The sequence below is a fragment of the Myxocyprinus asiaticus genome, chromosome 27 (assembly GCF_019703515.2).
Source record: "Myxocyprinus asiaticus isolate MX2 ecotype Aquarium Trade chromosome 27, UBuf_Myxa_2, whole genome shotgun sequence".
NCBI classification, from domain to species: domain Eukaryota; kingdom Metazoa; phylum Chordata; class Actinopteri; order Cypriniformes; family Catostomidae; genus Myxocyprinus; species Myxocyprinus asiaticus.
The window spans coordinates 36,043,093-36,057,161 of NC_059370.1; the positions used below are offsets into that span (position 1 = coordinate 36,043,093).

The window sequence follows — 14,069 nt, forward strand, 5'->3', positions numbered from 1 at the left end:
TGAAATCCATGTTTTCCCGTGCTCACGTGGATACTATTGGCAGTACCCCCCGTGCTGCGTATCGGAGCTTTTGTCACTTCATTATGGGACGCTGCTGAGCACCTATTTACAAGCAATCAGGAGACACATAGTCAATGCTTCAGTTTTGCATTTGGTAAAACTTCGCAGCAAAGCAAATCATATTGTTTTTGGGAAGGTATGCCTTTCTAGTTTGACGAAGGAGGCTGGAACAAGTAAGGAGAATATTTGTAGTCGACTATAGAGATATGATGTCCTCTCTCGTCTTGCAGATTGTCTTGAAAATATCAGTTTTGTTGCAGTTGATTTGTTGACTGTATATTTTAATAGCCTATAGAGTCAGACATATATATATATATATATATATATATATATATATATATATATATATATATATATATATATATATATATATACAGTGTTGGGAGGGTTACTTTTGAAATGTATTCCACTACAGATTACAGAATACATGCTGTAAAATGTAATTTGTAATGTATTTCGTTAGATTACTCAAGGTCAGTAACGTATTCTAAATACTTTGGATTACTTTTAGATTTTTTCACTTGTTTTGACTATAAAAACTCTGCCAGTACAGTAAGACAAAATACACATGTTAAAAATACATTCTCTGAAAAACCTAAATATCTTATGCAGTGTTGTTTCTAAAACAAGATCAATCAAACTGATCTTGTTTTAAGGATTTTTAGATATTTTTACAGGAAAATAATAAAAAGTTATCATCAAGAAAAAGATTTTTGCCCTAATATCAAAGGTCTTACAAGAAAAAAAAATAAAAAATAATGATCCAATGTGAATTTTCTTGATAAAAAAATATGATCATGCTTGGTAACGTGCATGTTAAATGGCTAGAAATAGCATTTTAGCTTAGCATAAAGCTGCCAATTTACACAAGGTTTATTTCTATTTCTTCTGCTCCAAACTTACTTCAAACTTACTTCTCTGTCTGCTCGTATGAATGTAACGCATCATAAGAAAGTGTTTCACCGTTGTTCAAATGCACTTTGGATCGCATCATTTATATGTATAAATGTTTTCCATCTGAAAGGACTAAATATAAAATGAAACAAATGACAATAAAATGCAAAGTAATCTCTTCAGTAATCAAAATACTTTTTGAATGTAACTATTCTAATTACCAATGATTTAAATTGTAACTGTAATGGAATACAGTTCCCAATAGTAATCCCATTACATGTATTCTGTTACTCCTCAACCCTGCATATATATGTATAAATTGAGAACACATTGCGTTAAAAGCAGTTTGACCAGCAAATTGTGTCATAGTCTAATGTTTTTATTTATTGGTTTGAATGTGCTTTTAGAATGCATACATACATACATACATATAGTTTATGCATATACAGCATATAGAAAAGTCTGAGGCTACTAGCGAAAATGCTTTTATTTTGCTTTCATTTCAGTTTGAATCGATGCATTATTACATATTATGTTATCAGCAAAACAATTTGAGTGAATAGTTTAATTGAAGAATTTACATGAATTTATTAGTAGGCCTATTTGTTAAGTCCCCCTTTGGCTTTACTGACAGCATACTCTCAAGACTGGCAAGGACTGGACTCAACAAGTAATTAATAAAATGTAAATAATATACATACATATACTGTACATTTAAATATATATATATATATATATATATATATATATATATATATATATATATATATATATATATATATATATATGTATTTAAATGTACAGTATATGTATATTATTTACATCTTATTAGTGACCAAGAAATATGTCAAAATCTTAAATATTTATTCCTCATTTGTCAACTTTTCTTTGTTTTACATTTTTCAAAATCCTCAAACTTTATTTTCAGATTTAAATTAGATTATAGATAGATAGATAGATAGATAGATAGATAGATAGATAGATAGATAGATAGATATACTGTACTGTAAAGCCATACGAGCATATAGTGATCCATGGAGTTTTTTTTATTTTAACAGGATGAAACGGGAACGGTCAAATTGTCAGAGCTTCATCCCCTCAGAGGGCAGAAACAAGAGACTGAAGAGTGCTAATCCAACTGACATCAAAGCAAGTTCCTCCACATCACAGAAGCCCACTGAAGAAACATGGGCCAACCTGCCGCACCATGTCGTCTTGCATATATTCCAGTACCTGTCTCTGGTAGACCGGGCTCGAGCCTCGTCTGTGTGTTGCCGATGGAACGATGTCTTTCACATCCCAGACCTGTGGAGGAGATTTGAATTTGAGCTGAACCAGCCAGCTACATCTTACCTGAGGTCTACGCACCCAGATCTCATCCAGCAAATCATCAAAAGACATGCTCAGCACCTGCAGTACGTGAGCTTCAAGGTAGGGCAAGGTTATAAAAAGTGATATACCATTTTAATATCATGATCTGTGTACAGTGTGTACATTGAATAGATTGGGTCCTTTTATGTTCATGACAATGAGCAAAGCCCTATGCAATCTCCTTTTTGTTCATGGCATGACAAAGTGCACAATGTGAGGTCCATATTGACATGGTTTACTGAGTCTGATGTGAAAGTACTTGACTGGCCTGCTCAAAGCCCAGACCTGAACACATTTGGGATTAACTGAAATGCAGACTGCAAGCCAGGCCACATCACCCAACATCAATGCCTGACCTCACTGATGCTATTGTGCAGATCCCTACAGCCATGTTCCAACATATATTGGAAAGCCTTCCCAGAAGAGTGGAAGGGAGTAATGCTCATGGTTTTGAAATATATTGTCCTACAAGCACATATGGGTGTGGTGTTCAGGTGTACATACTTTTGGCCATGTAGTTTATACCATAATAACAAAAGGAACAAATAATAAAAAGATGTCTTATGTCTCCTACATCATCCAGGTTGACAGCTGCACAGAATCTGCTGAAGCTGCCTGCAACATTCTCTCACAGCTGGTGAACTGCACCATTAAAACACTGGGTTTGATTTCCACAGCACGACCAAGCTTCATGGACGTGTCCCAGGTACAATGGAAACACGTTGCTTCAGCTGTTCAGACATCAACCATCTGAACACCTATCAGAGCCATATTACAGAAACATCCTATAGAATCCTATCTTATCTGTGTAGTAACCATGGCAATTTCAGTTAACTTCTCAGATCTTAACTTACAGTAAGACTTAAGATAGGATGTTTCTGTAGTACAGCCCCTGGTTGGGAAATTTGAATTGTGATTACTTGAAATATTATTGAAAATCGTGGTACTTACAATGCTAAGTAAAGCTTAATTTATGTAGAGTAGCACCTTTTAAAAGAATTGTTCACCCGAAAATGAAAATTCTCTCATCATTTACTCACGCTCATGCCATCCCTGATGTGTATGACTTTCTTTCTTCTGCAGGACACAAATGAAGATTTTTAGAAGAATGTCTCAGCTCTGTAGGTCCATACAATGCAAGTGAATGGTGACCAAAACGTTGAAGCCCTAAAACCCACATAAAGGCAGCATAAAAGTAATCCATATGGCTCTAGTGGTTTAATCCATGTCTTCTAAAGCAGTCCAATACATTTTGGATGAGAACAGACCAAAATATAGCTCCTTTATCACTATAAATCTTGACATTAGCAGTCTCCTTGGCGATCATGATTTTAAGCATGATTACTTCCTAGCGCCATCTAGCGCTTCATAGCACCATCTGCACATGCGTCATGCACTAGGAAGTGTATTCAAGCTTGAAATAATGATCATGCCTAGAGTCAATAGCAATATGTACAGTGAAAAAGGACTTAAATATTTATCTGTTTCTCACCCACACCTTTTATATCACTGTAGCAGACACGGATTAAACCACTGGAGTCATATGGATTACTTTTATGATGCTTTTATGTGCTTTTTGGAGCTGCATTGTATGGACCTGCAGAGTTGAAATATTCTTCTAAAAATCTTTTGTGTGTCCTGCAAAAAAAAGAAGTCATACATCTGAAATAGCATGAGCATGAGTAAATGAAGAGAGAATTTTTCAATTTTAGGGCATACTATTAATTTAAGGACACAGATACTAGGGGATGCTGAGTGGGGATGAATAAATAGTGCATGTAAATATTGGTTAATTCATAAAAGTTCCAGACATGTTTGAAAATTAACTAGAAGCCAGCAATACAAATAGCATTCCTTGCAGTATGGGCTTGTCACCACAGCAGCATGACCTTCATGAAATAATGTTTAATTTAAAGGGTATGAGAAGCCCACGGCACTGACTTTGCATTTCTTGTCTGGTCTGTTCTTAGTCACACTTCGTGTCGGCTATGAGTGTGGTGTTTGTAAATTCCAAGTCGCTGTCCTCTGTTAAAATTGATGACACACCGGTTGATGACCCTTCCCTGAAGGTACTAGTGGCCAACAACAGTGACACGCTCAAGCTGTTGAAGATGAGTAACTGTCCACATGTGTCTCCTGCAGGTCAGTACGTAATCATATAAGATCTAATAGCTTCAGCTGTAGAGAGAAAATGAACTCAGTTTAACTTTAGACTAATATACAGTAATATATCACACAAACATGTCCAGGTTATCTTTCACCCCACAATCAAAAAGAAAAAAAGTTCTGTTTTGCATTAAGAAAAATAAGTTTTCTGTAGGGCCATTAGGATTTTTTGCATTGTAAAATAGTTTTCATGACATTTAAGCACATTTTCCCACCAAATTAGTCACTCAAAGTTACTCAGAGAAATTAATCCACTAAATTGCTAATTACTTCTCTAAAATAGTAATACAATTATTTTACTGATTAATTTATTAAAAAAGCAATCAAATTACTAATTACTTTTTTTAAGTTACTTTTAAAAACACTTTCCACAGGAAAAAAAAATCTGTTCAATTAATTAAATAATGTCTATATTTCCTCCTTTTTAATTGTAGCAAGCAAGCCATACACTCGTTTCTCGCTTACAAGGACTAGCTAGTGGGCACTCACCCTTCAGCTATCAAACAGACATATTAACATATGTTTTACATAAATAAATATATATTTTTTAATATGTATAACCCAAGCAATGTACTTAAAAGTAAATAACTGAATGTCACTGTTGTAACTGTAATCTCAATATAAAAATTTAAAATGTAATGAATTTATTAAAAAGTGAACATATTACTGTTAATATATCGATGCCCTAAAAAAAACTAATCGAAAATAACATGCTGATCAATAATCGATGTATCGATATTTTAGCTAATTAATTTTTAATCAGATTATACCCAACAAGATTTTTATTTTGTCATTTGCATTATTCTTAATGGTGATTCTTTATACTGTAATATTGTTTACTGTATTACAGTTACTAATGTGATGTATTAATATTATTTAAATAATATATCATAATTTAATAATAATTTCACTTCAAAAAATGTTTTGTTATATATTATTGTAAAAAATATGTTTTGTTGTTATTATTATTATTATTATTATTTTTGCACAATGGTAATGAGAATTGGGTAAGAGATTGTGCTAAATTGTCATGCAAAAAATCTCAAACAATATCTGGCCCTAAAATATAATTTCTTTCTTTCTGTTTTGAATTTGCTGTGAATTTTAATCCAAATATGTTTCACCCTATAATCTCCAAAATCCACATATTTTCCTGTTTTTTTGCATTTGCATGAACTTATGTTCATGATTTGTCAATATTATGAATTTACATACACAGAGAACACACCGTTTACTGTAATCACTTACCCTCATTCATGAGCACAGTCTTACCATGTTATTTCCTGCCCATCCAGGCATCCTCTGTGTGGCTGATCAGTGTCACGGCCTGCGGGAACTGGCCCTTAACTACCACCTGCTGAGTGACAAACTACTGCTTGCCCTCTCCTCAGAGAAACACGTACACCTAGAACACCTGCGCATCGACGTGGTGAGTGAGAACCCGGGCCAGAGCCAGTTCCACACCATCAGAAAGAGCAGCTGGGATGCCCTTATCCGCCACTCGCCCCAGGTCAACATCGTCATGTACTTTTTCCTGTATGAGGAGGAGTTCGAGCACTTCTTTCGCGAGGAGACGCCCGTCACACACTTGTACTTCAGTCGAGCTGTCAGTAAAGACATGCTGGGGCGTATCGGACTAAACTGCCCACATCTCATGGAGCTGGTGGTGTGCGCGAATGGGCTAGAGCCACTAGACGAAGAGTTGATCCGTATTGCAGATCGATGCAAGAGCCTCACAGCCATTGGTCTCGGCGAGTGTGAGGTGACCTGCAGCGGTTTCATGGAGTTTGTGAAGATGTGTGGCGGCCGCCTGAGTCAGTTGTCCATCATGGAGGAAGTGCTCATTCCAGACAACACATATAACATTGAGCAGATCCACAGTGAGGTCTCTAAACATCTGGGCCGGATTTGGTTCCCTGATATGATGCCCACATGGTAGAGTTGCAAATCTGCCCTGCATATACCTAATGTTAAAATGCAGACAGTGTGCACGTTTTGTCACGTTTTTTGTGCTTCATGATTGCATTTACAACAGATGCACAGTAGATGCACTTGTCGTCAAAATATTTAGATATCCAATCTAGTCTACAAGCTGTCTGCATTTGGCAAGCATGGCAGCCATTAGACAGAATTGGGTAATTTAAATATATCATAGGAAGCAAAACATCTGACTGCACATCTGGAAAATCATTTGGTGCAGACATGCTGTCTGGTGGTGTGTAAAACATGATTTGCGATTGGATCTCAGAGATGGGATTTTAATGAGAGGTGTTTACAGTTCCACACAATTGCGCACAACACACGAAAACCAATTCTTTTTGTGAAATTCACTGGCGAATACATGTAACAATCGCACTATGGACTTGTTAAAGAAAATATTCTGGGTTCAATAGAAGTTAAGCTCAATCGACAGCATTTGTGGCATAATGTTGATTACCACAAAAATGTATTTGACTTGCCCCTCCTTTAAAAAAAAAAAAAAAAAATCTGGGTTACATTGAGGCACTTACAATGAAAGTGAATGGGGACCAATTTGTTTTATGTTAAAATACTCACATTTTCAAAAGTATAGCCACAAGACATAAACAATATGCGTGTTAACATGATTTTAGTGTGATGAAATCACTTACTAACCTTTTCTGTGTAAAGTTATAATAGCCAATTTTACAACTTCGTTGATGACGATTTAATGTCAACAAACCCTAAACATGACTGTAAAAAAGACCATTTAAACCACTTTACACCTCAAATAATACAAAAGTTTTAACAAGAATTCATTTGAGCTTTTATAAAATTATAAGCTTCACATTTCTGCTTTTAAACCCTCCAAAAATGTCCCCCCATTCACTTCCATTTGTACGTGCCTCACTTTAACTACACTATTTTATTTTGTATTTTTTTTGTGTTTTTTTTCAAAGAAAAAGAGGGACAAGTCGAAATTCATTATTGTGGTAATCAACATTATGCCACAAATGCTGTCTATTTAGCTTAACTTGTATTGAACCCGGAATATTCCTTTAAGTTGCTTATACTGTATTTTCTGACTAAACCTTTCTGCTATGGCCTGACCATAATGTTATAAGCTACAAGTGAATACCTGAAAAGGAAGGCACCTTCCATAGACCATAGCAGAAAGGTTTTATATATATATATATATATATATATATAAAAAAATATGTAAAAATACATTCTATAAATATTTAAAAATATTTATCAGTGACAAATGCCAGCAAGTAATAATAATATACCAAAAATAGTATAAAACAGTTGGCTTATTATGTCTGTTTCACCTCATTAAAATAATTATTGTGTTCCTCTCTACCAAGTGAACAGCTTTGCAAAAAAATAAATAAATAAATAAAAAAACTTTGCTACTTATTTACATATTTCATTTGTATTTTGTATTTGTATTTTTTTTTTTTTTTTACTTTTTTTTTTTTAAAATAAATAAATAATGAAATTCTTATTTTAAGAAGGCCTTTCATCAGCTCAAGCAATTTTGTTGTCCTTGTCACTGAACAATTGGATACAAAATTTTCGGGCCCCAAAACAAGGATCTGCAGTTCATTTTTATACATTTAAATTATACAGATGCATTTCCACTCTCCTGTTAATCATGCTACTGTGATCATTGCAAAAATAATAGTACCATTGGGATGCTAATATTTTGTGTAGATGCATCAAGGGTCTTAGAAATAACAAACTGATGATAATTTGTCATAATCTGCAATTTTGGTAGTATGTACAAGGGCTGTCAAATATTAGGTGTCAACTCATAACAAAAGTTGTCTCAAAATGTGTGTTTTGTTTATTTTTATTTTTTTCTGTAATCCAAGTCTCTCACTTTTTGTGGTAATTTGTGTTTTTCTTTATATTATTTTTGCTGATCTCATTGTTTTAATCAGATTTGGTTGACTATTACAGGCATACTTTTAAGTGATGATTTTGGATGCATTTAACAATTTTTGAGGATATATTGTAACTTTGTACAAGGATGTAACCAAATATTCAATATGGATGTGGGGGAGAGTACCATTTTTAGAATTGCTCTTTGAAAAACCCATATTGTTCTACACTAATCTGAATACCTGTTGTGGTTGCTTCCCTGACTTTGTACAAAACTGTCAAAAAAAAAAAAAAAAAAGATCCATAATAACTGCCTGCGGAATGTTATTTATGTGAATTTACAATATATCACCTTTGCCTTTTACATCATGGTAAGCATCATTTTTTTTAAATGACATTTTGTTCATATTGTAAACGTTGCATGTTTCATAAAATATACAACCCCCTAATTTGAAGTAATACTAGTAATTGTTTGAGGGCATTTTATGGGTCATTGTATGAAAAAGACATAACATTTTATGACATATAGAGGGAATGGACAAAAACATGTTCACTTTCATACAGAAAATTTTTATTAAATATTTTTATAAATAAACAACCATCTGACAATTAACTTCTAAGTGTATTTCACATTAAAACAATTAAAAGTTGTGACTGTGGGATCTACTGTATTTTGATATAGGTTAATATGTAAATATGTGCATATTTTTCAAGAGGGTGCCTAATTTGCATATTTCTAAAGTTTAAATGGGTTTTAAATAGGTCACAGTACAGAAAGTCTTATTTTTATGTACACTACTATGCCTACATTTAATTTTATACAAGAAAGGAAGCATTTTAGCCTATTTACCAGTAGTAACTCCCCTTAAAAATATAATTTAGAGACTCTAAATGGCTTAAAGAAATCATTATACAAGTGACTGTATCTGAAAAACACTGTCATAAGGATTGAATAAAGGATCTGTTCTTTTGACATTCAGACTGCAACCATCTTGTATCATTCATTTCTTTGCCTACAAATGGCTGGCTGTGTTTGCAGTTTATCAGACCAACACTAGATAGCAGCCTCAATCCGTCAGAAACAGTCTGACATCATTACGTAAAACGCACCGTGTTCTGCAAATAGAATCAGCGCTCGACTCTTTTTATATACTGAGCCTTGGCTGCGGTGTGTTACACACATACGAGAAGGATGCGGAAAAGAGACAAGCTCGCGCCGCTATGATCTGTCTGTGTGAGGTCATCACCGACCCCGTCATGAGTGAAGAGCGTCAGACAGACGTCAGCAGAGCAATTAAATATTCAAATAAAGGCGCAGGGGAGATGATCTGCCTTGTATAGGCTATTATATGCACACATACAAGCAAAGGCACATTATATGTTATAATATGATAAGCCAATAAATCTGTTAGGAATTAATATTATAATAACAAGAAGATCCAACCTCCTTAGTCTCACAGAGCGCTTGCATTTCTGTCACCATGCACACCAAGCTCTGAACCAAGTATTATGTAACATCTGCAAACCTCAATTATTATATGAGCAGCTCAAAGCACAACTGCATACAAATGTGGTCCACATGACAACAGGATGTAGATTTTACAGAAAGGAAAAAAAGGCTCAGCTGTAGTCAGAGAACAGATTACATTCAGGTGCTGTAGAAAAATTATTCAGATGTACAAATCAATGACTGTAAACCTAGGTTTAAGCTGTGTAGGAGCCTCAGCAGGCAACGTGTTTATGCAGATGGTTTGTTAGAGCAGAGCACATTCAAAATTTAAATGCACAGCTTCAAGGCGTTCAGATTATTCATTGGCAGGGCTACATCAACACAAGGGGACGAGTACTGCAAACCCTGCCGTATGATGCTGCCCCAACCCTTCCTTCTGAGGTGCATTGATGTGTGCAAAACATACATATGGGTTTCAGTTTTGCCCATTGGCAAGAATTCTGTATTTGAAAATTCAAGCTTTAAGGCGTTGTCGTTCTCTGTACATCCAATGCCACAGTACTGAGTACTGTGGTGTGTAGTTTATGCACTGGGGCACGGGGACGGGCTGTGTTTTTAGGATCTGAGAGAAGGAGAGATGCACGTGTCTCGAGACCATGCCACTCTCTGATCTGCTGCTCCCGAAAGGAGGGGAGAGGGGAGGAGCTGCCGTGCGCGGAGGTGAGGGGAGGGTGCCAACGTTCCCCGCAGGGCATGCAGGATGTACCTGGAAAAGAGAGAAAATAAAGGGCCTGTTTGAAAGAAAGCAAATCATTTCTGATTGGCAATGCAGAGGGGATTTTGTTGTGAGATTTTGGCTTCTTGCATTTTGAATTCCACCAAAAGTGAAAAAATAAAAAATGCCCCAGGTATTTAAAATGTGGGGGCTAAAGTTGTTTTTTTATGCCTGTATCAGCCATTTCATGTATTGGTAACACTTTACAAGTTCCATTTGTTAACATTAGTTAATGCATTAGTTATAATTAAATAACAATAAACAATATACAGTATTTTTTTACAGCATTTATAAATCTTTGTTGATGTTAGTTAATAAAAATACAATTGTTCATTGTTAGTTCATGTTAGTTCATAGTGCATTAACTAATCTTAACAAACACAACCTTTGATTTTTTTTAAATGTATTAGTATATGTTGAAATTAAAATTAACCAAGATTAATATATGCTGTAAAAGTATTGTTCATTGTTAGTTTATGTTAACTAATGTTGCTAACTAATGTTAACAAATGGAACCTTATTGTAAAGTGTTACCCATATATTTTATAATATTCTTTCTTGTTGTGGGTTTAGCATGGGTTGAGTACCTCTGCAGACACCATCGTGACCTGAAGTGATTTTTGACAAAAAAACATCACCTCTGAAAACACCTCCAATCACTCCAAAAATCAAATCAAACTTTAAAATTTGTTGAGATAGTAGACAGTCGAGAGCTATACAATCTAACATAAGGACTGGCTAATTTTGTGAATTGTAATCTTGCAAAACGTTTTTGTTATCATATCTTGTGAATTATTTACAGATACTTCTGCATTTGATGTTGACTGGGTTTTATATGTAACAATCATAGTTGTTCAGAACAGAGGCACAAAAACCATATATGCAAAGTATGCAATGCATAGGGGCGCCATGTAAAGGGGGGCGCCAGCGGATCACTAAAGGTGGTGCAATCGGCCTCCTCGACCCAGCCAACATCAACATCAAAGCTCATTTGCATGTGAAAATTGCGAACGGCAAGTTTAGGTTTTTTTGTTACAATGGAAGTGAATGGGGACTGTCCATAAACATTAAAATACACACTGTTTTAAAAGTATAGCCACAGGAGGTAAACATTATACGTGCTAACATGATTTTGGTGTGATAACATTTTTGTTCTACTTGATTTTAGTCTTATAAATTCGCTTACAGGGTTTAGTGTTGCGTCGTCATGGAAACAGAGTTGTAATTTTGGTTATAACTTCACTCATTAAGGTTAATAAGTGATTTTATCACACTAAAATCACGCTAACACGTAAAATGTTTACGTCTTGTGGCTAATACTTTTAAAACAATGTGTATTTTAGCATTTATGGACTAGCCCCATTCACTTCCACTGTATGTGCCTTTCAGCGGACGAGTTGAAAATATTTTTGTGGTAATCAATTTTATACCACGGATGATGAAGATTGAACTTAAAGCTGAGGTATGTAACTTTTCCCGTGTTAAAATACTTTCTCCTAACCCTGCTTAATATACAGAGACAACTATAAGTAAGCCATTTCATAGGTTAATTTTCTCGAAAACTGTAATCACTGTCTGTTCGTTTTAAGCGACCCGTCTATCCAAACACAATTACATTGGCTCGACCAATGGCGTGATTTGGGGGTGGGACTATCTCTTTCCTTGACCAATGGCAGACAAGGGGGCGCATTCAGAAAACTGTTTTGAATAAAGTTTATTTTTGCAATTCCATTTGGTGGTGCTAGTGACGCAGAAATTACATACTTCAGCTTTAACTTGAACTGAACCCGGAATATTACTTTATAAAAGAAAAGATAAAGAAAATTTCGGACAGTGTTTGCAATTTTCAATGAACAGAATCTATACCACTAGACTAAATACAACACAAATGTAACTTAAAATACCTTGGCAGCAAAGCAACAACAGAGGGGTATTCCAGAAAGCAAGGTTAACTTACCGTGACATAAACCCTGAACTCTCGGTTGATTAACCCAAAACTTAATTACTCGCAGTATGTGGATTCCAGAACACCTGCGCGGGGTTAGTTCACTCAACCATGCGTTTGAAACTCAAAGTTTGTGCGCGTTCTCGGTGAACTCAGAAAGGCATTCTCAGCAGATCATGAACCCAGGAGTCACCATGGAAACAGACGCTAAGAAGAAAGGCGCGCCATATTTCAGAGAAGCAAAACATGAAGTTTTAATGACTGCAAACGAGCATTATTTCATCTTTACTCCTAATAGCGATAGGAGCTACACTGGTTTAGGACTGAGAGTTTGCTTGACAGAAATTATACTGAATCATTACATTAATGTATAATAGGTCGACCGTTCCGTTATTTGTTTGCACTGAACTTCATTTTAAGTATTAACATTCATATTCTATTAATATTATGATAATAGGCTATAGGTTTACTATATATTTTATAAGATTAATTTTAATGGTATTTACCATGATATGTGCATGCTGATTTTATTTTACTATATGTCATGTGAACTGAATGTATTTCCTTTATTTTTAATACCATTTGATGTACCCAGTTGGGGTTTCTAAAAACTTAGAATCATATCACCTTTAATTTCCCTCAGTTGCTGATGGTCTCATTGTATTAATAAACCCTCTTTTAATTGTAGGATCTCCCACAGTTGTCATAATATTCCATAGATTTAATGTAATGTTTTTTTATTAGGCCATACATGATTATTCATGTGCATTATAAGATGAAGATCTGCTGTAACAGAGGTGGACAATGATAGGAGTTACATGTCCATTGTGTTCTTTTCTCATTTGATGTGGCATTAAAACTTGTCATGTTGTGTTGTCATGTACAGTAGGGTCCATCTGCCTCCACCAACTTGGTATGGAATTAAATTATGTTGTTTTAATTGAAGATCATGTGTCTGACTATACATTATAGATGTCCATGATCTCAGCATTAGGGAAAAGTAACTCATCTCTTCCTTGTTAATAGGAAGCTGTAAAAGGTCCCTATTGAAAGGCAGAACAAAAATGTAATTTAGAGATGGACCATGTACAGTTTCTGATGGAGTAGAGGAGGCTGAGCATCAGAAAGATACATCTTTTCATTGAATCACCTGACCACCAGCTAAATGAGGGCACTGTGGGTGACTCTAAATGACAGCATGTCTCATTTATATTTTCAGATAATAAAGAGTACATGTGTGCATATATATGTACAGTAGCCTACATGAATTAAATTGATAAGAAATAAAATCTCTAACCTCTATATCTGTGGTCTGTGAAATTATCACTTTATCTAGTTAGTGAAGAAGAATAATGAGTGATTAATTGCTTAAGCTTTTAATTGGCAGACATTACCTGCATATTGATACTATGGAATGTCATTTTATAAATAACATTAATATTAATTGACTGAAGGAACTGTAAATAGAATATGGGTGCTATAATAATTTAATTCTATGAAATTTATAGAAAAAAAATATTTATAAATACATAAAGCCCTGTCTTCACAGTGAAGAGTGTGGG

General features: G+C 34.8%; 1 protein-coding gene across 1 annotated transcript; it reads left to right on the forward strand.

Moving 5' to 3' along the window:
• LOC127417914 (F-box/LRR-repeat protein 3-like) lies at positions 1 to 7,776 on the forward strand. The gene is made up of 5 exons (XM_051658178.1): positions 1 to 233; positions 2,013 to 2,385; positions 2,909 to 3,031; positions 4,296 to 4,467; positions 5,787 to 7,776. The coding sequence occupies exons 2-5, from the start codon at positions 2,014 to 2,016 to the stop codon at positions 6,428 to 6,430; spliced, it is 1,311 nt and encodes a 436-aa protein (XP_051514138.1). The 5' UTR covers positions 1 to 233; position 2,013; the 3' UTR covers positions 6,431 to 7,776.
• Positions 7,777 to 14,069: the final 6,293 nt, after the last annotated feature.